Consider the following 26,207-nt stretch of genomic DNA (forward strand, 5'->3'; position numbering starts at 1 on the left):
CCTTTCCTTTAGTTTGAAGCCATTGTTCTCCGTCCCAGTCTCCAGAGCAACAGAAAACAAGCTTGCTCCCTCCTCCCAATATGTGACTTCCCCTCACATATTTATACATGGCTATGTCTCCAGTGGTGAAGTGTGTTAAAGCACTGAGCTGCTGAACTTGCAGACCGAAAGGTCCCAGGTTCAAACCCCAGGAGCGGCGTGAGTGCCCGCTGTTAGCTCCAGCTTCTGCCAACCTAGCAGTTCAAAAACATGCCAATGTGAGTAGATCAATAGGTACCGCTCCGGCGGGAAGGTAACGGCACTCCATGCAGTCATGCCGGCCACATGACCTTGGAGGTGTCTATGGACAACGCCGGCTCTTCAGCTTAGAAATGGAGATGAGCACCAACCCCCAGAGTCAGACATGACTGGACTTAACATCAGGGGAAACCTTTACCTTTTTATCATGTCTGCTCTCAGCCTTCTCTTCTGTGTATGTTTATAAGTATATGTGTGTGCATTTATATGTGTATATGTATACAGTATATATGTATATAAATATAGCCCCTCCTATGTTATGCATCCATAGGCCTGGTCCGCTGAAACGCAGCCTCAGCCCACTCCGACTCTCCCTTGCGACAGGACCAAGGTTCACTTTCCTTTGCTTGTTCAAAAGAGCTGCAGGACAGTGGCCGTCCTTCGGCCTCTGAGGCCAAACCATTTTCCAGAGAGAGGCGGGGGAGCGCCTTCCTGTCCTCAACGCCCTCACAGCCTCCCCGCCCGGTAAATGGAACTTCCAACAATCCCCAGCACGCTTTGCGGGAAGGTTTTGGGGCGGGGCGGGCCTGGCCTTCGCCACGGAGGCAGAGCCTGGGCGGACTACGCTACCCAGCACGCCTTGCGCCGGGAGGCCCTTTCTCTACGGTGGAACGCCGAGACAGGCGCCTTGATTGGCCGCTCGCCGGACTTCAAGCCCCAGCGGCCTTTGCGGCCACGAGCGGCCGGCTTCCGGAAGAAGAACGGTTCTCTCTCGCTCTCCGTCCACCGTTGGCGAAACTGAGGCGGCGGCCAGACGGGAGGCGCAGTGGGCCTAGGCGGAGGGGACGCGCTCGGCGCCGCCGTGGACACGATGCTCAACATGTGGAAGGTCCGGGAGCTGGTGGACAAGGCGTGAGTATTATGGGGTGCTTGGGGGATGGGGGGAGGGGCTGGCCCTCTCAACTCAACTCTTCCCATAGCCTCCCCTCACAGTCCCTTCGCCTCAGTCCGCTCCTTTCTTTCCCCCTCCAGCTTCTGCCTCGCCTTCAGTTCCGAAACCAAGGTGTTGGGATAGCCTTAATCCTTTCTTTTTTTCACTCCCTCTGGATGGATGGGAGGGCGAGGGCTTAGAAGAGGCATAGGCAAACTTGGGCCCTCCAGGTGTTTTGGATTTCAACTCCCACCATTCCTAACAGCCTCAGGCCCCTTCCTTTTCTTTCCTTCCCGCTTAAGTGGCTGAGGGGGGAAAGGAAAAGGTCAGAGGCAGTTACGAATGGTGGGAGTTGAAGTCCAAAACGCCTGGAGGGTCCAAGATTGCCCAGGCCTGGCTTAGAACCATGCCTTCCAAGCCAACCCCAGGGCTTAACCCCCTTCACTATTTGTAGATATTGCTGGAACTTCCTACGCTTCAATCTGCCTGTTGTAATTGATCGTTGTCTACTTTTTGATCAACATTGTCGAATTGATGCAGTTTGACACCACTTCAACTGCCATGACTCAGTGACATTGGATCCTGGTAGTTGTAGTTTTGTGAAGCACTGGCACTTCTTGAGAAAAAGGCCAAAGACCGTGTAAACTTCAAACTCCCAAGATTCCATAGCATTGAGCTATTGGTGGTGGCAAATTGCATTAATTCTTTAGTGTAGAGGAGGCATGTGCAAACTTCAGCACTCCAGGTGTTTTGGACTTCAACTCCCAGAATTCGTAACAGCCTGCTGAGGGCTGAAGTTTGCCCATTCTAGAGGAACCCATAACCATTCAATCATATTACTTTATTTTGGAGTTCTTGCAGTCGATCCCACTCCCCATGCTTTCTATGTGCTCTTGATCGCTTCATCTGATAGGGCTCTAGGCCAGTCATGGGCAAACTTCTGCTCTCCAGGTGTTTTGGACTTCAACTCTCACAATTCCTAACATGCTGTTAGGAATTGTGGGAGTTGAAGTCCAAGACACTTGGAGGGCTGAAGTTTGCCAATGCCTGCTCCAGGCCCTTGGATTCTAATACTGTTGACATTAGGGCCTCTGTTTTTCTTCTAGGGGCTTCCTCAGGTTGATATTTGTATTTCCCCTTCGATACTTCCTGCTTTTTCACATATCTGGTGCAGATGTTGCAACATCTTAGATCCTGAAATGAGAGAACAAAGTTGCGATACATTGATGCTGTAGTTCGACACCCCTTAAACTGCCACAGCCCAATACTGTGAAATTATCAGAGTTGTCATTTTACAGTCTTTAGACTTCTTTGCCATAGTGCAGTGGTGCCAGAACCACAACTCCCAAGATTCTATAACATTGAACATTGTTGTCAAACTGCAATCATTCTACAGTGTAGACGTGCCCAAGGTAACAGAAGCCAAGTCTACTCCTTCAGACCAAACTGAGACAGCTAATGGTACCAACTTCTATATTTTATCAGTCTGTAAGATACTATAAGATCACGTTTCTACCAATGTTCCAGACTGTCTTTGAATTCTGTTGCAGATCTTGCTTGTCACTATTTCCATTTGAAAAACAGTAGTAGATACTTCAAAAGCTTTGGCATTTGAATGTGTGCTATTTTGTGGCTTTACCTGAGAAATAAGCATACATCCATCTATACCTGTACACAATCGTTTTTGCAAGTGCATAACTTCCTGAATCTGGTGGTGGTGTTTTTTGGTTTCAGACAACCTTTGGCCATGTCTTGGCATCTTGGATGGTGCCTTTTCATAGTCTTGCTAGAAATTATTGAGCCAATGAGAAGTTCAACCCTGGCGTTGTGCTTGAATATCCAACACAGCCTTTTCCTTGCTGCTATTCTGTTAAGCTTCTGGTTGAGGAAAGGTAACTTAATACCGGAAATACAAAAACTTGATATCATCCAGTGGAGGAGGTGCAGTACTTGTCTGTAATAGAAACACTTCTGAGAGGATTTAATTCTTGTGGATTAACCTTTCTGTTTGTAGCACCGTCACCGTTGCTACCTTAATGGTAGGATTTTCCAGTCAGAAATGTAGGTTGGGCAAAAGCGCAGTCTTGTACCACCCTTGCTTGTGGGCACGGAGTAGAAGGAAGTCTTTACGCACACTCTCTTTACCTGAAACTAAAGATCTTGCATAACCCTGAACTGTTTCCCAGAACACGTTCCTGGCAGTGTAGTTCTGAAAAACATTAACTGTGGTCTCATAATTTATTTTTAACTTTCATCACCTTATGCTGTGTAGCATGGGATCCAGCTGAAGCTTCAGTAGAAGCAAACTTGACATTAAAACCTCTATGAATAAGTGTTCTGCTTTCTTTCTGAACAAACCTATTCATATTTTACTTTGAAAGCTGAACTCTTAACTTTTAAAAAGACTTGGAGAAATATTGCGAAGCATTTGCTGTTGTGTGTTGAAGCCTTTTGTGGTTAAAGTATTCATTGTGAATATCAAAGTTTAAGAGACAATATTGTGCTTTGATTCCTTGAAATGCCTCAGTGATTGAGGGTTTCATGTACTCTGCACTGAAAGCAGTTCACATTGTTGTACTAGAACATGAAATACAGAAACCAAACATTTCTTTTAGTTACCCTTGAGAGATGGAATGTGAGAAATGATGCACAAATCATATATATATATATATATATATATATATATATATATATATAGAGGTTGCATTGAAAGTAGCATAATAGGAGTTCTCAGTGAATTGCAGCTCTGTGAAGTTGGATCCGTGGGGGTAGCAGAGGAGAGGGACAAATCTTTTATGCAAGTGGTGTCTATTATTCTGGTGGACAGACAATCTTGTTTTCTAGTTACTTGTGGAAAAATATTATAGACAGAATGCTAGGTTTGGTTTAATACACATCATAATATGAGGTAGAGATGTGCAGTCATAGGTTCATATATTTTGTAAATGAAGGCATACTCAGGAACATTACATCACATTGAGAAAGCTTTCTTGAAAACACTAAAAAAACTGAAGTCAAAATAAAAAATTGTGCCAGAACTTCATAAGAAGACATGTGACTGGATTTGTGGTAAGAAAGCAGAGTCTATGAGTTTTATATTAACACTTGGATTTTAGTTCCAAGACATCTCATTCTTGCATGTCAAAATGGTGTTGGACTGGAGGCCTATTGTGGCCTCCCCCAACTCTATGATTCTGTGTATGTAGATTTAAATAAATATTCAAAAATAAAAACGAAACATCCAAAACATTTCAACCTGTAGAAGTACTTTATGCAGTATTAATACCAGACAAATTTACTTAATTTTTATTTTAAGAGAGAATAAGAGAAGGGGGTTTGTGTAGAATAAAAATAAAGAAGTCAATAAAATTCTTAGGAATCAATATTTCTAAAGATATTGGCAATTTAGAAAGAGATAATATAATCAGATTAAGAAAAAAATGTTAAGGATACTCTGGCTAAATTTACCAAGCTTAAACTGTCTTGGTTCGTTAGAATTGCATTAATAAAAATGAAAATATTACTCAAAATACATTTTTTGTTTAGAATGCTACCTATTAAAATTTCAACTGGTGAAATTACAAATTGGCAGAATATGATAAATACCTTTTGTAATGGGAATAAAAGGACTAGAATAAATAAAGAAAAATGGTATAAAATACAAAAGAAGGGGGGTCTGGGAATACCAAACCTAAAACTATACTATACGGCAAATCAATTAAAGTATATTATTGAAGGGATTGTAGGACAAGAGGATTTAGAATGGTTAGTAGAATAGGGTAAAGATATAAATATGAAATTAGAGAATATTTTCTTCATAGGGAAAACCAGGAATTCAGAGAAGAAATGGTATAATAAAATAGGGAACTCCTTTTTAAGAAATATATTAGAAATCTGGACCAAGTATGAAGAAAAACTAATACCAATTTTTTTTTTTAGAGTGAATTGTGTTCTTATCATATGGAAGTACAGTAGAGTCTCGCTTATCCAACCTTCACTTATCCAACATTCTGTATTATCTAACCTAATTGGCCTGTTAGTAGTCAATGTTTTCAATATATTGCGATGTTTTGGTGCTAAATTCGTAAATACAGTAATTACTACGTAACGTTTCCGTGTATTGAACTTCTTTTTCTGTCAGTTTGTTGTAAATCATGATGTTTTGGTGCTTAATTTGTAAAATCATAACATAATTTGATGTTTAATAGGCTTTTCCTTAATCCCTCCTTATTATCCAACATTTTCGCTTATCCAATGTTCTGCCGGCCCATTTATGTTGGATAAGCGAGACTCTGCTGTAAATACATCAGTCTAGGCTTTGAAGTCTAGCTTTTTTTTAGATTGACTTTGACATCGAGACCACTAAGCATTTGGCATTGTACTTGGTGTTGTACATTACTAGTCTGATAACATAACTGTATTGATCTAGTGTGAGATTGAATACAAATTAATTGAGAAACGCTGCATTTGTTCAGCTAATATGAAAAACGACTGAAAAATAGTTTATTGTAAATTATTTAGTGTGCAGAAGAAGCATCACTAGGCTGGCAACTTGAACTAAAATAGTTCTACAGGTAGTTAGATGTTCTAGTCAGTGTATTGTGTACGCAAAATTTGTTTTGGTTCTCCAAGATTATCAGCATTCTTTGTTTTCAAACTTTGCTTAGTATCCACTTGTTCACATGCTTAACAAAGCCTTCCTATTCTAACTAATGTGTCATTCCTGACAGCCATATATAAATTGCTAATGCTGCCTACAATCTGAATAATTTTATAGGGTTTTTTTTTAACTGAAGATCTCTGAAAGTGTCTAAAACCCTAAAAACTGCAAAGTAGCATAGGGGCATTAAAATGAGTAAAGCAAAACATTATACATGCCAACCCCAACTAAAGATTACGGTTTAAGACATGGCATACATTGGGCATGCTGAACAAAATGGTAAACCAAAATTCCAAGAAATCTGATTTCTAGTTTCAAGTAGTGCATTGATGAATGTTGTCTAATCGCTTTTTCTTGCTTGTCCTATCAGCAGCTTGGACAGGTCAGGAATTTTGGCTTCAGTATAACATTTTCTTCCTGATTAATGAAGCTGTTAACTTGGTAAGAGAAGGCAGCTGAGTAGTAGTAGTAATAATAATAATAATAATAAGTTTTGTTTCTTACCTGCTTCTCCTCAAGGCAGGGTACAACATAGTTAAAATACAGAGATAAAAATAAGTCAATTATAAAACATTTAATAAGAGACAGAAATCTAAAATTAAAACACATTAAAATTATTAATCCCAGTAAAATATCAATCTAAAATTGATAGTTTAAAATTGATTGTGTAGGCCTGTAACACTATGCAACAAAATTTGAAAAAAAAATTCTGCTCCTAATTTGAAAGTGTTATTTCCTGTTTAATTGTGCGGTACTTACTTTGAAAGTAGTTGTTATACTCCAGAAACTTGTTTTTTGTGGCTGCAGCTAGTACTATTACTGTATAGTTAAAACTTGTGCACCAGCTGCGACCGTACCTTGGGAAGCCGGACTTGGCCATGGTGGTCCACGCTCTTGTTACATCCCGTTTAGACTACTGCAGCGCACTCTATGTGGGGCTGCCTTTGAAGACTGTTCGGAAGCTTCAATTAGTCCAACGGGAGGCTGCCAGGTTAATAACTGGAGCGGCGTACAGGGAGTGTACCACTCCTCTGTTACGCTAGCTCCACAGGCTGCCGATTAGCTACCGAGCACAATTCAAGGTGCTGGCTTTAGCCTATAAAGCTCTAAACGGTTCCGGCCTAGCTTATCTGTCCAAACGTGTCCCCCGCTACGACACACCTCGAAGCTTAATATCATCAGGTGAGGCCCTGCTCGGGGTCCCATCAGCCTCACAGGTGCAGCTGGCGGGGACGAGAGACAGGGCTTTTTCAGTAGTGGCTCCCCGCCTATGGAACGCCCTCCCCAGTGAAGTCAGGCAGGCTCCCTCTCTCCTATCTTTCTGTAGAAAAGTTAAAACTTGGTTGTGGGGCCAGGCTTTCAAATAACAATTGGCAGCACTAATTATTATTATGTACGCTGGAACTCAATTGACAGACCCAGTCTTTTAGACTCGAACATGCCCATCTGTATTTTATAAGTGTTTTTATGAATGTCTGATGTAGTTTAATAACTTTTTAATCCATTCACAATGTATTGTACAATTTTATATATGTGTTTTATTGTAAGCCGCCCTGAGTCCCCTATTGGGTGAGAAGGGCGGGATATAAATATTGTAATAAATAAATAATAATAAATAAATTTCCTTCAGTCTAGTCATTTCGTTTGTATTTTTCCTTAATGAAAATGTGCAATTCTTAACCTTTCAATGTGCAGACTGCAACAACGATTTTGCAGTTTAATAAACCTTTTCCATGTTTTTATGACAGTTATAACCCAAGAACAAGAATTGTGTTACAAAGGTACACACGGTTGGTGAAGTTGTTAGCTGCTGCTTCAATAATTTCCCCAATTTACCAGCAATTGGGAAAATTCTTATATGGGATTTGGCAGTGTTTGATTTCAAGGCGACAAAGAAAGCATTTATTTGTGGACTTGCCACTTAGTTTTGACTATCAAATCTTACATTTGGGATTGTTGTCTCGACTCATGTCCCTCATCTTATAAAATGCTGCCTTTATTGATAATCTCTGTGCCAATTTGTCTGACTGAAATTTCATATTTACTTGGCTGAAACTCCAGTTTAACTCAGTGAAATGGAAGTAGAGCTGTAGAACTGGGCTCCACAAATGCAGCTTTAGTAGAGTAATCAATCAATAAAGTTTATTGCACTAGCCATAGGCCATGACATCAATAACAATCGCTTCTCGGCCTTTTGGCTAAGATCAAGTGTAGTATCTGTTCTTATCAGCTTTAGTAGAGTAGAGTTTTGGAGGATGGGGAGAGGCAGTGAGGGAGAAAGAAAGGCTTCTGTGTTGCTTACTATGGTATAGAATCAATTTGGAGCTTCAACCAACCAGCTTATATAGTCAGGAGAATTTGGTATGTTTCATTTTATCCCTTCTACTCCTAATGGTGTAGCTCCTATAGAGAGGAATTCAGGAATCATTCATCACCAAATTCCATAAGCACTGAACAAGAATTGCTTTTGTATGTGAGTTTTTGGATGAAGCAATGTCTGTCTAGAGATGTAATTGCCACTTGCAGCCTTCTCACTAGGTTTTTCTACTATCATTCAAGTTAATTTTAAACTTTAACAGATGTAACCTTTGTTTTTTGTCTGCCTAGAATAGGTTTTCTGAAATATGTGTTGTTTCAGTGCACAAGCTAATAACATGACTATAAGATTGAGAAAATCATATTTTTAGAATAAGTGCAATGAAACTGATTACTTAAACTTTTCTCCTTTAGCAAGAAGTATTCAGGTGCTGTAAGACTGATTGACTTTAAATTTGAATAACTACTTCACTCATAATCTTAGCAGATTTGCATGTCACTGTTTCAGAAGATATCTCTTTAGTTCTAGGTATTTCCTATTCAGTCTATTTCTGTTTGCATAGTTACTGTTTGTATTTTGCAACAGGTAGATTTCAAATTTCCTTCTTTTTAGTTTTGTTGTGTAACACATAGTATATTGCTGTTTCTCTGAAATTAAAGCATAATGCAAACAATCTTGGAAAAGGGAGAAGATCCAGTTATTAATATTTTAATCTTTTAAAACGAGATCCTGAGTGTTTATTCCACTTTTTTTGCTAGTTCTTTTTCAATTATATTTCACTCACCTGAACTGGAGTGTTTAACAGCCGACATCCAGTCTCTGTAGTGACATTAATAATGGAATGGGGTGACAGTTCAAAATTCACTTTGTGAAAATTCTTTTAATTTCCCCTATTGGTTTTAATGTATAGCTTATACCTAGACAGGAACATACCCTGTTTCCCTGAAAATAAGACAGTATCTTATATCAATTTTTGCTCCCAAACATGCGCTAGGTCTTTTTTTCAGGGGATGTCTTATTTTTCCACAAAGAAGAATTCACATTTATGGTTGAATTTTTTAAAAATGAAAATTTATTATCTACTGTACAGTAGTTGTCATCGCAAACCCGTGTAACCAAACTGTGAATCCTTTCAAGAATTTCTATATTATATTTTATTGCTATACTGTTTTTAAATTACTGTTTTAAATTTCTGTTCGTATGTAAATTTATGTTGTTGTTGGGCTTGTCCCTGTGTAAGCTGCCCTGAGTCCCTTCTGGGAGATGGAGGTGAGATACAAGAATAAAGTTATTATCATATTATTATTATTTCTTGTTACTACCTTTATTTCCATGTACAACAATCTATGGTATGTACATTTACCGATCCTGCATGCTTCCAAACAAAAACTTTACTCGGTCTTACTTTCGGGGGAGGCCTTATATTTAGCAATTCAGCAAAACCTCTACTAGGTCTTATTTTCTGGGGATGACTTATTTTCAGGGAAACAGGGTAGATAAAGTTTAAAACGTAAGATTCATCTCAGTTTGACAGTATTATTCATCCATGTGTAATTTCCACGAAGACCCTGCTTCGTCAAGCATTTGCTCCTTTAAACTAGGGTAAAGGTAAAGGTTTCCCCTGACGTTAAGTCCAGTCATGTCCAAGTCTGGAGGTTGGTGCTCATCTCCATTTCTAAGCTGAAGAGCCAGCGTTGCCCATAGACACCTCCAAGGTCATGTGGCCTGCATAACTGCATGGAGTGCCGTTACCTTCCTGCTGGAGCGGTACCTATTGATCTACTCACATTTGCATGTTTTCGAACTGTTAGATTGGCAGAAGCTGGAGCTAACAGCAGGCACTCATTCCGCTCCCCGGATTCGAACCTGTGACAGTTTGGTCTGCAATTTAAGCAGCTCAGTGCTTTAACACACTGAGCCACCTGAGGCTCTGCTCTTTATGGGAGTATTAATCTGGTGGTGAATGCTGACCTACAAATGTTTACTTTAAAAAATTCACTTTGGTGAATTAGATCAAGGAAAGTGTTCTGACAAATTGAGCAATTTTCTGGGTTATGTCACAGAGAGATTATTTTAGAGCCAACTTTGCTTAATTCTTAACAGAGTGTTCCCTGTTACATATGTGCTTCTGTCAGAATAATGAATTACAATCTTAGGTGCTTGAATGTGGCCTGTAATGAACTGTGATTTTATATAAGCACTATCTGTGCCTGGCCATGCATTGCTGTGGCAAAGTGTGGTGGTATGGGAAATAAAGTATTGAGGAATTGGTGGTAGTTAGTATATGTTATTTCCTAAAGCTTTTGAATATACAATATTGTTAGTTGGTCCTTCTTTTTGTCTGATGGAGGCAAGTATGAATGCTGCAATTAGCCAGAATGATTAGCATGTAATAGCATTTCAGCTTCAAAGCCTGGCTGGTTCCTCCCTACATTAGAATTCAATACATTAGAATCACCAAAGTTTAAAATTTCAAAAGGTACCAGGCAGGGTTGCCCGCTGTCTCCTCTTCTGTTTGTTTTCTCTATAGAAATCCTTCTTAATGGTATAAGGAATGACCCACTACTCAAAAGCCCAAAAATTAAAAAATATAATTACAAAATCAGAGCTTATGCAGATGATTTAATCTACATAATTGAAGATCCTATAAAAATATAAAACTGTGGCTAGAAAAAAAATAAAAGAATATGGAGAAGTTTCAGGCCTTAAAATGAATGCTAACAAAACTATGTTAATAACGAAAAATATGATTAAGGAAAGACAGGATGAATTAAAAGAAATCTCGGGATTACAAGTTAGGAAAAAAATCAAGTATTTAGGTGTAATAATAACTGCAAAAAATAATCAATTAGAGGAAAACAATTATGATGCCACATGGAAGGAAATTAAGAGTGACTTAGATAAATGGAAGTCCTTAAAAATATCCCTCTTAGGGAGAATTGCGGTGATAAAGATGTCTTTCCTTTCAAAACTCCTATTCTTATTTCAAAATGTACCAATTATAAGGAAAGTGCAAAAATTTAGAATATGGAATAGAGACATTTCAAAATTTATTTGGCAGGGTAAGAAACCCAGAATTAAAAGAGTGTACATGATAGACAAGAAGAAGGGGGGGGGCTAGGACTCCCAGATTTCCAAATATACCATGAGGCATGTGGTCTATCCTGGCTCAAAGACTGGACTCTACTACAGAAAACTAAACTTCTAACAATAGAGGGTGCAAATCTGCGAGCGGGATGGCACGCATACATTTGGTATGGCAAAAAATCGATTGAGAAAAACTTTGACAACCATATAATTAGATCCTCTTTACTTAAAATTTGGGAAAAATACAAAAGAAAATTATTTACAAAGACCACTTTATGGATTTCACCCATGGAAGCATGCCATAGGAGAGAATTAGGCGGTGACACCTGGCCAAGATACAAAGATATATTAGGGAAAAAAATAGGTACTCATAAATTAAAAAGCCTGGAAGAAATAAATCAGAAATTCCCAAAAGTGGGATGGTTCCAATACTGGCAAATTAATGAGACCTATAAAAGGGATAATAAAATTGGTTTTGAAGATAAAGAAACTTTCTGGGATAAAGTAATAAACCTGGAAAGCAAAATTATAAGCAATATATACAAAAAAGTATTGGAATGGGCAACAGAAACAGAATTAATAAAAGACTGCATGATAAAGTGGGCTGAGAATATAGGGAAGCCAATAAAACTTGAAGAATGGGAAAAAGCTTGGAATCATAAATTAAAATTAACCTACGCAGTGGCATTGAAAGAAAATTGGTTCAAAATGTTCTTCAGGTGGTACCTGACCCCTCAAAGATTATCCAAATTTGACAAAAGAATTTCTAACAGGTGCTGGAAATGTGGTGAGAAAGAGGGCACCTTTTACCATTGCTGGTGGACCTGTAAAAAAGCTAAGGCCTATTGGACAAAGATACATAATAAAATACAAAAGATGTTACAAATTAATATAAAGCTAGACTCCAAATATTATTTATTAGGTCTTCTAGATATAGAGGAGGACAAAAACAAAGAAACACTTTTTTTCTATTTAGCAATGGCCGCAAGAATGGTGTATGCTAAGCTTTGGAAGGAAAAAGAAATCCCGGAGATAATGAGTTGGTATAACAAAATTCTTGAAATTATGAATATGGACAGATTAACATATTTATTAGCAAATAATTATGGCAGACCAAAAAGACAAACAAATTGGGAGCAAATTAAGATGTACTTGAACAATGCTAATGTTAAGATAATGATTTAATTGACCTGATACTCATGCCAAATAGAGGGAGAAGATGAGTCCGGTCTATTATTATAAGATGATCAATTAGGGAAGGTACAAACTATAAAGACATCAGACATTTGATGGAAGTCATGTTTTTGTTTTTATGTTTACACAACTGATCTGAAGTTTGGATTTTGTTTTTGTCAGTGATGCAACATATATGTGTGCGTATGTGTATATATATGCATAGATGCATTAATATATATGTGTGTATGTATGTTTATATATACATGCATATCTGTGAGGGAGAATAATGTTATAGGTAATTCAATATTATCTTATTTTATGTATATCCTTTTCCATTTTCCCCCTTTTTTAATTCTTATTTTATTTTTATTTTGTTTTGCTCCCCTCTTCTCCCTCTTCTATCTTTTCTTCTCTTCTCCCCCGTCTTTCTTTCACTGGGGGACTCACAGGGGTGTTTCTATGTTGTTGGTTTTGGTTTTTTTTGTCTGTTTGTTTGTTTTTTTCTTTTGTAAAGTCTTACCGTGTGTCTATATTGTTTTTGTGTATTATAATCTTCTTGGAAAGCACTAATAAAAATATTATTAATTTTTTTAAATTATGCTGCAGAGAAAAGTATATGTACCCAATGCTTGTTTTCAGAGCATGAAATATTAACTGGAATTATTCAGATATAATAATATTAATGATTACATCTGAATAATTCCAGTAAGAAACGACTGACCTATTAGGCGTTTGTTCTACTAATCAGCATTAATATAAATTAGTGATTAAGAAGCATACAAATATAAATATGGACTAAAGATAGCTAATAGGCATGTGTAAACCATGAAAAAAAATGGTTCTAAACTCACTTTGAAAGTAGGGGGCGCTGGCACTTCGTTTCTAAAGTCATTTCCAAATTTTGAAGCAAAAAATTTGAAACTTTCCAAATATTCAGAATATTTGTAATTACTTTGTTACTGGCATGCGCAATAGACTTTTCCATCCTCATGTTTTGAGCTATCCTGATCCAACTTTCTACAGCTGTAGAACACATTTACCACTGCTAGCTCACCAAATTTCAGAACGCTTCCCTCATCCTCTGACTTTTGGTGAATTTTCAGCTTTTATATTTAAAAAAAACCCCCATTTTTTAGTAATTGCAGAAATCTGTTCCTGGTTTGAAAGTCTTATTTCATGTTTCATTGGGTTGTCTTTACTTTGAAAGTACTTGTTCTGCTTCAGAAACCTTATTTTTGTGACTGAAACTCTATGAAATTGGTGGACAGTGGACACCCAGCAAACCATAATGTGCTATCATAGCATGATGTCCCTTGTGCAAAGACAAATAATAATAATTATTATTATTATTTTATTTTTGTACCCCGCCACCATCTCCCCAGAGGGACTCGGGGCGGCTCACAGATATAAAACCAGCATACAAAGTTCTGGCAGTGTCATACATGTTTTTGTGACAGAACCAATCAGGAAGTGACAGTTATCAACCAGGAACAGAATCATAGCACACCATCAAACCACTCCCAACAGATGTGCATCGGCCTCAGAATAAGGAAATCTGTTCTTGGCTTGAAAGTTTTATTTCCCGTTTCACAAGGCTTTTTGGGGCCGAGAGTTTGTGACTTGAACCCTGAGGGCTTGAACCCAAAGAAGGATTCAACTATGTGTAATGTGGCTGGGGTCCCCAGACTTGGAGCACCCAGCTAATTTGGTTACTGTGAGTGATGGGACATGCAGTACCAGAAGAGGCCAAATAAAGAAACTCGCAAAGTAAGAGGGGCAGGGCCTTGCTGAACCCAAAAAAGTATTCAGCTATAACTTTGCCAGGCACCCCAGACTTTAGAGTGCCAAGCTAATTTGGGTTCTGAGAGTGATGGGACTTGCAATCAAACAAACCAACACACACACACACAAAGCAAGAGAGGCTGGGCTTTGTTTGAACCCAGAGTAACTTTGCCAGGTGCCCCAGACTTTAGAGCACCCAGCTAATTTGGGTTCTGTGAATGATGGAAACTTGCAATCACACACACAAAGCAAGAGAGACAGGGCTTTGTTTGAACCCAGAGTAACTTGGCCTTGGAGTGCCTTGAGGAGGCCAAGGCCAATCAAACAAACACAAAAAAATAAGCCCTTTCCCCTAGTACCAACAAGATGCCACCACCACTTTTTATTTTTAAAAAAGCTTCTTGTAGCTGCTGGCTTAATGCTTGAATTTAAAATAAAATGTGCCACTAGTTTTGCCCTCACAACCCCCACCTTTTCTCTCAAAAATAAAGTGTTACTTTACTTCTCCTGCTTCTTTGATTTATAATTTTAAAAGAAAAAAGTACTCCCTTTCCCACCCTTTTCTTCAAAGTTCTTATTTCAATGGCTGCCCTGCCCCACAGCAACAACAGGCCACTGCCAGGGCAGGCAGGCAAAAGATAAGAGTCCAGCCAGCTGCCGCAGCAAAGCCAACCTCTCCCTAGAACCTCCCAGCCCTGAATGTTTGTGTCATGGCTTGCACAGGCGCTTTTCAGGGAGGAAGTCCAAACCCCTTCCCTTACATTAACTTGCACAGCAATTCGTCAGGGAGGCAAGCCCAGGCTAGGCTGCACCTCCCTGAAAACCATGTTTGGTTGCTTCAAAAATGCATTGCTTTATTTCCGAACAAATAATGAGCCCATTACAAGAATGGGCTCCAACGCTTTGAAATCATGGGTTGAAATCTATGCGCTAATGCGTGCCGGAACCCCATTCGTAAATTGGAATAAATGCGATTTTATTCCGGTTTACGATTATTCCGATAAATTTGCCCATGCCTAATAGCTAGTCCAGTGTGTTAATACCAAGATACAAGATATGTACTAAAGCTCAATGTTAAGTTTAACTAAATAGCCAGATCTGATTGAAATAGATCTGTTTCTGTTCCAATCAATGTGTTTCCTTCTTGACCTTTTTCTGTAAAAGTAAAACTAATGCTGTAGAATATAAATGAAGTTTTTTATTTTCAGCCCCCTCACTACCTTGCATACGTTCCATATGACAAAACCTAGGATGTACTTTGGCTGTAGTTGTGTGCATATATCCCTCAGAGCAAATGCTGTTAAGATCAGTCTCAAACGGCATTTCTCTTGTTGTCAGAGAGACTGCATGTTTAGACTCAGGAAATCCCTTTGCACAGGTACTGTGCAAGAATTTTCAGCTTCATCTGTGAAACGGAATAGTATAACATTTAATAAAAGAATCATTTTTATTTTTTGAAAACTATCTACCGTAAATAGTAAAATATTCCAAAATGTATCTTGGTGTGATACCTATAATTAAGCAGTCTCCAAAGATCTATGTAGATTTTCAATTTCTGCTTGTTAGGTTGAATGATGAAGTTTGAAAAAGAAAAAGGGTAAATAAAAAGAGAATATAATCTATTTCATGGTCTTAAAACTGGTTTGATGAGAATGTATATGATGTGTATGTTTAAGCCAGAGTAGAAAACAACAACAAATTAGTCCCCTTCATCAAACCCACCACTGTAAAAAAACCAAAAAAAAAAAAACCAATGTATTTTTTTTGCCCTCAAATGCCTCCCTAATTTTTCTTGGGGCTTTGTTATGTATTTTTTCATGTGTTTAGGCCATGTTGGATAACTTTAGACAGGCATGTATGGTTTTTAAAAGGGGATTTCCTGAGTCTAAAATGGACCAGGGTGCTCCAAAACATAGTGAAAATGCCTCTAGACTTCCTAAATGGCATTTGGGAGCAAAATGCCCCTCAGGGTCACAAAAACAGCCCTTGGAGACACATCTGAACCACAATACACATTTTGCTGACCTGCATCCCCTGGCCACATTACAACAAAACAAAACAAGAGAAATTATTCAAAACTTTGGCGAGTTATCTGTCTTTTTCTATACTGGTACTTGACACCTATTTATTCAATGATATACTGAATATATGTAATGTGCCACATCAAGCTAGAATTTAAGAAAAAATAACTTGCTGAGGAGGAATTATTTAGCTGATGTGTTTTCCCTTGTAACAGGAACAGCTAAACAAACCATAGACGAAAAGAGTAGCTTTCCAGTTTGTGTCTCAACCAGCAATCCAGACAAATAATCCAAGGTTTGTTTTAGGGACTCGGCACTGAACCTCGAGGCCCAGGTATCTGCAGTGGCCAGGAGGGCCTTTGCACAATTAAAACTTGTGTGTCAACTGCGCCCGTTCTTGAGAAGCCAGATCTGGCCACAGTGGTACATCCCATCTGAATTACTGTGACGCGTGTCAGGGTATTGTGTATTGTGAAATGTTAAAATCAATCTGGGTTATTAGAAATGCCTTATGTGTTAGTTTTTCGGCAAGGCATTTCAGCAGTTATGGAGTTAATGAGAGTCTGCTATGATTGATGTATCACAGGACCAATGGGTTCAAGTTTGTTTTGACCGGGACTTTCTTTCTTGTTCCTGTGGAATGCAGAGGAGTTCAGTAGAGCTGAAGAGCAGTGTGTTGTGTGTGCATGAGTCGCTTCGGTGAGCACTCATGGAGAAGGACTGATTTGCTCTATTTTGTATATAGTCTTGTAAATAAAGATTGATTGCCGTTGGATTTCCAACCGAATCTTCGTCTGCTGGAGTGTGTTTATCCAGTGCTGTTTTTCCACACGGGGAGACAGTCTGGAGAGAAGGAGGTGAAGACCGGGATGGTGATTTTTTTTGGATTTCACTCTGCTACCCATCATCCCCCGACAATGTGCTCTATGTGGGGCTGCCTCTGAAGAGTGCTTGAAGCTTCAGCTGATCCAAAGAGCTGCAGCCAGGTTGATCACTGAGGCTGGCTACAGCTCCACTGGCTGCCAATCCATTTCCGACACAATTCAAAATGCTGGTTATGACCTTTAAAGCCCTAGACGTTTCAGGTCCAGGCTATTTGGCTTCCCACATCCCCTTGTATTGAACCTGCCCGGGCCTTGAGATCTTCAGAAGAGGCCGTTTTCTTAGTTCCACCTCCATCTCAAGCCCAGTTGGTGGGAAGAAGCGAGTAGGCCTTCTCGATGGCTGTCCCACAATTCTGGAACTCCCTGGTCAGGGAAGCCAGAATAGCCCCCTCCCTGTTGTCCTTCTGGTGGCAGACTAAAACCTTTTTATTCAGACAGGCTTTTAAAGATGAAGGTGTTTAAAGATCTAGTCAAGGGGTGCTGTGGTTTTTAACTCTGAATATGTTTTGATGGATTTTAACTGTGAATGTTTTAGTTCTGTTTGCATTTAATTCTGTTTTAGTGTTTGTATATTTTTAATTGTATGCTAATGCTTTTCTGTCAAGCCACTTTGAGTCCCCTTTGGGGAGATAATGCAGGGTACAAATAAATATTATCTCATACATTTCAAAAAGGCTTACATTTTGTGAACCATGTATGTTAGTTATTTTTATTTTGTTTTCTTTATATTTTTGTGCTTGATGTTCCTTCATGGTGCACACTTGTAGACTTTTCTGACTGCAGCTCTGATGAGAGCCAATACCTTTTTAACATTAGCTTTTACATCAGGAAACACATTTTACTATAGCCCTACCAATATCAATCTCATGTCTTAGTAAAAAAGAAAATCATTGCTAGTAGACAGTTTACTACAACATTATTGAACTCTTTGAGCCTGCAATGTCACTGAATTACAAATTGTGTTCTGCAGTCTCTCCAGCAGTTAAGAGGGAAGTAAAATGGCGTCACCTGTTTTAAAAGGTATTCTTTCTGTGTCATCTTCAATGGCAGGGTTGTCTCATGGAGTTGTCCATGTAGTATGAGCCATTCAATGACTCAGTTGTACTTCTTAGCCTAGACACACTATATATTAAGTTATGATGAGTGATCTTTCAGATTACCACATTCGGCTGACAGTAACATTATACCCTTATATTTATCTCCTGCTATTTGACCTTCCTGAAAACATCCTTTTTACAGTCATTTAATTTTACTTTGTTTTGAAGATTTATTTTAGCCAACATAAGCAATCAGTCTTAAAGCAAGGCCCAGTTTGATCATGGTAGTTAAAGGGACATTTAGTCCTTGGCTGTGTAAGTTCACCTGCTCTGTATTGAAAATGTGTAGAACAATTACATGAAAGAGTAGGAAAACACTATACCAAATGAAATCATTATTCCATCTAGTTCAGCATTGTCAATTCTGATTGGAAGGAATGGTGTAAGAAATTCAGGCAGGATTCTTTCGTCCTACTTGGACGTTCTTTGTATTCCTTGGTGATTTTCCATTCATGTATTAAATCGGCCTAGCTCTGCTTAGCTTTCCAAATGGCTTTCCTCTGTGTTCAGGGTGATGTGGAGATACCCGTTTTGGTTAATCCCTTCAGGGTGATAGGGCTGAATACAAATATTTTTATTAATATTTTTATTATTGGTTATTTGAACAATTCTACATTTACATGAAAGGTGTTGGCTGCTGCGGTTTCCAGCTGTTTTCAACCAGAAAATGAAATTAGTAATAACTTTGTAAAGGTGTCTATAGCAAACCTACATGATAATATAAACTCAGTAAGTTTGTTTCCCATATTTGTTAACTATTTTTCCATTTACCTTGTGTTTGGAAGGAAATTGTTTACATACATCCTTCCAAATTTGTGGCTTTACTTTTTCAGATTTATAGAGAGATCATCTCTCTTAGAACTTCTAGATTCCCCCAGCTAACACTCCAGAAGACAGGAACAGAATTCAAAATGATCTTGACAGACTAGAGAGATGGGCTGAAACTAACAAAATGAAGTTCAACAGGGACAAATGCAAGATACTTCACTTTGGCAGAAAAAATGGAAATCAAAGATACAGAATGGGGGACGCCTGGCTTGACAGCAGTGTGTGCGAAAAAGACCTTGGAGTCCTCGTAGACAACAAGTTAAACATGAGCCAACAATGTGATGTGGCAGCTAAAAAGGCCAATGGGATTCTGGCCTGCATCAATAGGGGAATAGCGTCTAGATCCAGGGAAGTCATGCTCCCCCTCTACTCTGCCTTGGTCAGACCACACCTGGAATACTGTGTCCAATTTTGGGCACCACAGTTGAAGGGAGATGTTGACAAGCTGGAGAGCGTCCAGAGGAGGGCAACTAAAATGAACAAAGGTCTGGAGAACAAGCCCTATGAGGAGAGGCTTAAAGAACTGGGCATGTTTAGCCTGCAGAAGAGAAGGCTGAGAGGGGACATGATAGCCATGTACAAATATGTGAGGGGAAGCCATAGGGAGGAGGGAGCAAGCTTGTTTTCTGCTGCCCTGCAGACTAGGACACGGAACAATGGCTTCAAACTACAGGAAAGGAGATTCCACCTGAACATCAGGAAGAACTTCCTCACTGTGAGGGCTGTTCGGCAGTGGAACTCTCTCCCCCAGACTGTGGTGGAGGCTCCTTCTTTGGAGGCTTTTAAACAGAGGCTGGATGGCCATCTGTCGGGGGTGCTTTGAATGCGATTTCCTGCTTCTTAGCGGGGGGTTGGACTAGATGGCCCATGAGGTCTCTTCCAACTCTACTATTCTATGATTCTATGATTCTAATATTGAGGGGCAGGATTGTTTCAAAGAAATTACTGGATGACTGGTCTGAATATGGGATCCTCAAGTATCTGTCTTAGTAACATAAGAATATTGTGGTTGGTTTAAATAACAGAAGGTTATAAATCTACGTGTAACACCTAGATCAATTATAGATCAAGTTTCTGCACCTTCAGAAACATTAAACTGGATACTGTCCAACTCACTATGCAGTGCAGATTGGCAGGTATCTGGCTGCTGTTATAGTCCCAGGCACAAAAAACCAAAACAAAACTACAGTTTCTAATGGTCATAATTTAGGCCTACAGAAAATATTGTGGAATTGACATTAAGAATTAGAAAATTCACATACTGTTGTTGCATGGCTCAAAATCTGTAGCTCATTCATGGTTAAACTCTCCTGAATTAAGAAACTGTTAATTCTTCCAAATTGTGTGATATTCTACTGCACACTGTAATGACGGCAATGTGCATATGAGCAAGGCAGTTAACCGTAACTAATTACTGGACTATCTTCACGACAAATCTCCTGATTTCTAATAAAATATGCTTTTTTATTTCAGCAGATATTTTTAGTGCAAACTGTTGAGTTGTCTAACTTTGAGGTAAATGCCACTTGATGGCTGTCAGCTGAAATTAAAGGGCAGCATGGGTTGTGGAGTTAGTGAAAAGCACTGGCTGTTAAGTGTAGATTTATTGGTATGTGGCAGCATGAGCCACTTTGTTCACTTTAAATGAAGATGTTAAAGGGGAGTATTAATTCTCTTTGCCCCTTTATTGGAGAATGAGTTCCATTAAGGAGGGGGGAGAGGAGAATGTCCATGGTCTGTTTCCCTCTGCAGTTTTTTTGGTAACTACACAGTCATGGTTTCATGTAGCCAACAGTTAATGCCTCTGAATTGCTTTGTCCTGCTTTAATTTTCCTTAGATACATCAAGGGGAAAATAAATACCCCACTTCTTTCTTAGGGGCTATTTAAGAAACTGGTCATCTGTTCCAAGCCTTTGGACTTCACACATTTAATTTGACAGATGAGAATAAAAATAGTGAGGATGCTGATAGTAATGACTCTGCAGGACCACATAAAACCACCATGGTAGTGTGTTTGAGGTGACATTAAATGCCATCTGCTAGAAGTAATCATTGAACTAAAGGGAGTTTTGCAATATGCCTTTAATATGCTGCATCAGTTTGAAATTGATAGTTTAAACCTAGCTGGTTTTAAGTCAGTTCTGAATTTGTAAAAACACGTTGGCATGTTCCTACTGAACATATAGATACACTGACTTTATTTCCATGTGAAACCCTTTTTCATTTTCATTTTTACAGTATTGTGAAAATTTACATTGTACTTGAATTTCAGATTCTCTCTCCACCCCCAGATTACGGGCTTTATTAGCATACTTGAATCAATCAGTGTTCTTTTTTGTTGGATTAGCATGAGGTACTGGTAAATTCTTATGTTGCTTCATGAGACCTCTGAACATTGGGACTTCCATTGTTTTGTTTTTTTAAAGAGCCGACTTTAAATCTTACTGCACCCTAGAGAGTGTTACAACCTTATAGCCCTGTTCTTATGTTCCATCTTATAATATAAAAATATATTTCATATTGTAGCCATGGGAGAGATTGACTAGTCAATGTATTTCTGTATTTGACTAATGAATACATAATGAAAGGGAGCAGTTAAAAGTAAACATTTCAGCAAGTTCAGTGTAAGTTGAAATAACAGCTGGGTAAGGAGGAAGATGTAAAAATTCTCCCTAGACATTTTGTAGTTGAAATGGTGGCTGTATATCATGTTGGTAATTGTGGCCGTCAAACATCTCCCAGATGTAGTGATGACTATCAACGTGTGAAAGGTCCACAAATGTTTCCTGTTGGCAAGTACCATATATACTCATGTATATGTCAACTACATGTATAAGTTGAGGGCAGGTTTTGGGACCAAAATTGTGGATTTTGATATGACCCAGGGATAGGGCAAGGGCCATTCCACAGAGAGGGAAAGCACCAATGTGGCCAGCCACTCCGACTACTACAATTTCTCTGACCAGCCATTTCAAAGGGCCAGAAGTGGCACTGTGTCAGAGAGGATAAGAGGGGGTAGGTGCTTCTTTTAGGGTCTCCCAGGATGGACTAAGCTTTTGCCTAAGCACTCTGCTCAGAGGAGATGGGTTTTATTTAAAAATAGTTAAGGTACAGTAATTAGGTTGACCTGTAGATAAGTCAACCCAGGTTTTTTGATTTAATTTATTTACTCAAATTCCTAGACATATACATGATAACCCCCTTTGAAGATTACTGCTGCCTTTTTATTTACTTTACTGAAAACATTTATAAACTGCTCTTCATCTGGAGGGCATTCTCACTGATGTATAGATCAAGGAAAAATGAGGCAGTTCCATCCTTTGGGTTTATTATCTGTAAGAATATATAAAAGGGAAAGATAAGGAAGGAGGAAGAAAACAAGAAAATTCAGGTATCAATATTTCACGATGTAAATAGTTTGCGCGATAATCTCTCTTGTGTTGAAAACATCCAGCCCAGAATTCAGAAACAGGATAATAATAATTATTATTTTTATACCCCGCCCCATCTCCCCGAAGGGACTCGGGGCGGCTTACATGGGGCCAAGCCCAGGTCACAAACAATATAAAAACATAACAATAAAACAATCAATCAACAATAAAACAAATCATAAGTCAAGATACAATAAATATACTATGATAAAATCCTGGGTCGGCTCTAAAAAAGAACTGGTCCAGATTCAATCAGGGTAAGGTAGATCCCAGAACTATTGACACCAGTCTTGTTCAAAATGGCTGAGAGGGAGCATCAACATTGGTCTTACAATGTGGAACCTAGCTGGATTTTTTCACTCAAGACCACTGTAGGTTAAGGATTGGCAGCACAAGTGATTCACTCTGAGCAAGTAGCCCTGCTGGTCTTTCTCACACAACAGTTGGCTTCAGTGTTTTCTGGAGGCTGTTTGTGAGGGCTAGGAAATACTCCTGACCTCCTGAGACTAGTAAGTCACAGGGGGATCCCCAGATCCTTCATGAAATTCGGAGAAACTCAGAAACAATAGGTCTCAGTTCTATAATGATAAATCCAACCCAATTTAAAGCTAGAAATGTAAGCAGGATGCTGAGTCTCAGAATGTATTGGGGCAGACTGTGCTGTAACCATCCCATGGTGGGTAGAATCATAGAGTTGGAAGAGACCACAAAGGCCATCCAGTCCAACCCCCTGCCATGTAGGAATATACAATCAAAGCACCCCCAACAGAGGGCCCTCCAGTCTCTGCTTAAAAACCTCCAGAGACAGAGACTCTACCACGCTCCAAGGCATCATATTCCATTGCCGAACAGCACTTAACAATCAGGGAATTCTTCCTAATTTTAGGTGAAATCGTTTTTCCTGCAATTTGCTTTGTGTCCTAGTTCTCAGAGCAGTAGGCAACAAGTTTGCTCCCTCATCAATAAGACATTCTTTCAGCTATTTAAAAATAGCTATCATGTCCCCCCTCAGCCTTCTTTTCTCCTAGCTAAACATGCCCAGCTCATAGAATTTGGTTTCCAGTCCAACCCTCTCATGCAGGATAGCAATCACACACTTTATCAAAGCCATGCAACACTGTTTTCTGATGAGAATAAGAGCTATGTGAAATCATGTATGTTATGTACTGAATGAAAATTAGAATATTACTAGCTGTGCCCGGCCACGCGTTGCTGTGGCGAAGTCTGGTGGTCTGGGTAATAAAGTATTGAGGAATTGGTGGTAGTTAAGGGCAAGGGTAAAGGTTTCCCCTGACATTAAGTCCAGTCATGTCTGACTCTGGAGGTTGGTGCTCATCTCCATTTCTAAGCCGAAGAGCCGGCGTTGTCCGTAGACTCCTCCAAGGTCATGTGGGATGACTACATGGAGCGGTGTTACCTTCCCGCCAGAGCAGTACCTATTGATGCACTCACATTTGCATGTTTTCGAACTTCTGGGTTGGCAGAAGCTGGAGCTAACAGTGGGGGCTCTCTCCGCTCCCCCAATTCAAACCTGTGGCCTTTCAGTCCAGAAGTTTAGCAGCTCAGCGCTTTAACACGCTGCACCATCAGGGGATATTATTTCCTAAAGGTTGTGAATATACAAAATTTTTGATTGTTTTTGTCTGTTGGAGGCAAGTATGAATGCTGGAATGAGGAAAAATGATTAGCATGTAATGGCCTTGTAGCTTTAAAGCCTGGCTGTTTCCTCCCTGAGTGAATTTTTTGTTGGGAGGTGTTAGCTGGCCCTGATTGTTTCCCGTGTGGAATTCCCTTGTTTTCAGAGAGGTGTTGTTTGCGATATTTTATGTGCTTCTACTGTCTGTGGTCCTGAGAAAACAGAGGAATTGCCAGACTTTGATGATGGGAATACTTTGTTGGGAGGTGTTAGCTGGCCCTGATTGTTTCTTGTCTGGAATTCCCTTGTTTTCAGAGTGGTGTTGTTTGTGATATTTTATGTGCTTCTAGTGTCTGTGGGCGTCAGAAAAGAGGATTTGCCAGACTTTGATGATGGGAATACTTTGTTGGGAGGTGTTAGCTGGCCCTGATTGTTTCCTGTCTGGAATTCCCTTGTTTTCAGAGTGGTGTTGTTTGTGATATTTTATGTGCTTCTAGTGTCTGTGGGCGTCAGAGAACAGAGGATTTGGCAGACTTTGGTGATGGGTATACTTTGTTGGGAGGTGTTAGCTGGCCCTGATTGTTTCCTGTGTCGAATTTCCCTGTTTTCAGAGTGTTGTTCTTTATTGAGTGTTCTGATTTTAGAGATTATATTGTTGTGCATTATTGTACCACAGTAATTATTTCATCTTACAATAGAATCTCAGTTATCCAACATTTGGTAATGCAATGTTCTGGATTATCCAACGTAGTGTGCGTTTTAGTAGTCAATTTTTTTGTAGTCAGTGTTTTAAATTGTGATACTTTTTCTGTCAAATTTGTTGTATAACATGATGTTTTGGTGGCTAATTTGTATAACGATTACCTAATTTGATGTTTAATTGGGTTTTCCTGAATCTGTTCTTATTATCCAAGAGATTCAGTTATGCAATGTTGTGCAGGGATGTTTATGTTGGATAAGTGAGATTCTACTGTATATTTATAATTTTGTAAGGAAGGCGTTTGCGTCATCCCCGGGCACTGGAAAAGGGTAAATAAATAAGAGAAGAGGAGAAGAAGGCGCTCTGTACCTGCTCAGGGGCCAGGCGGGAGGCGTGGTGGGGTAAGGTCTGCCCTTCTCCTTTGCCCCTCCATCCCGGCCCTCCCTCTCCTACCGAAGGCGGCGCCGGTGTGGTGGTGGGTTGGCAGGCCTGGTAGGCCAGGGAAGAGCGGGCTCCGGTGGAGGCGCAGGCCCGGGGCGTAGCGGCTTCCTCCCCGCCTCGCGCTTCCCGGTGCTGGCCTCCATGTTCTTCCCGCGGAGGAGGATAGGAGGAGGCCTGAGCAGCGGCGAGGAGGAGGAGGGGGAGAACGGGGCTGGGAAGGCGGGCGATGGGGCGCTCATCCGCCGCTGCAGGGCCGAGAGGAAGGAAAAGGGGTGGGAAAGGAACCTCCACACACACAGAGAGAGGCAGGACTCGCTTTCCCAAGCGCCTCAAGCGGAGGTAACATTGTTGGCGCGAAACACCGGGAAGGTACTGAGGGAGGGGGAAAGTAGCCTTTTTTGTTTCCCAGGCGAGATGTGAGGCCAGGGGCGGGCCAGCATAGGCCCTCCGGGTGTTTTGGAGTGGAACTCCCAATTCGAGGATGGGGAGCTCAGCCTCGTGAGGCGGAGATGTGCCTTCTCCTGGCGAGTCTCTGGCTTCGGCGGTGGAGGCGGCGATAGAGGGGGAGGGAGGGGGGACGGTTTTGTGTGTGCACGCGCACGCGGGGGAAGAGTTGGAGGATTGTGTTTGTGCGCATGCGCACATCGCCTGTTGTGTTTTTTTGGTGTTGTGATTGTGTTTTTTGTTTGTTTGTGTTGTATCTTACTGGAGGCGGGGATGATGGATTGCGTTGCCAATTTTCGAGTTTGGGGGGGCTGTAGATTTGTTGTTTTGTCCATCGCCGTGATGCCATCACTCTTTTATATATATAGATTTGGTCTCTTCCAGTTTTTGAACTTGGGCATCCGCAAATGAAACTAATTAGCAGTACATTTGAGACTGACACTTGAAAGTACCTGTACGTAATTAAGTTACAAAATTCAGTTTCCTGCAAAGTATGATGATTAGCCATAAGCATATAATGCTTTATAAAGGATT

At 39.9% G+C, this 26,207-nt stretch overlaps 1 protein-coding gene and 1 pseudogene across 1 annotated transcript in view; both read left to right on the forward strand.

The window, feature by feature from the left end:
• Window positions 1-929: 929 nt before the first annotated feature.
• clint1 (clathrin interactor 1) overlaps window positions 930-26,207 on the forward strand; it is a 93,601-nt gene continuing 68,323 nt past the window's right edge. The window contains exon 1 of the mRNA XM_008114799.3: window positions 930-1,149. Within this exon, the coding sequence (XP_008113006.1) occupies window positions 1,109-1,149 (41 nt within the window). The 5' untranslated portion in view covers window positions 930-1,108. The remainder of the gene's footprint in view (window positions 1,150-26,207) is intronic.
• Window positions 8,007-8,172, forward strand: LOC134297210 (U2 spliceosomal RNA; annotated as a pseudogene).

Source organism: Anolis carolinensis, chromosome 2 (assembly GCF_035594765.1).
Source record: "Anolis carolinensis isolate JA03-04 chromosome 2, rAnoCar3.1.pri, whole genome shotgun sequence".
NCBI lineage: Eukaryota > Metazoa > Chordata > Lepidosauria > Squamata > Dactyloidae > Anolis > Anolis carolinensis.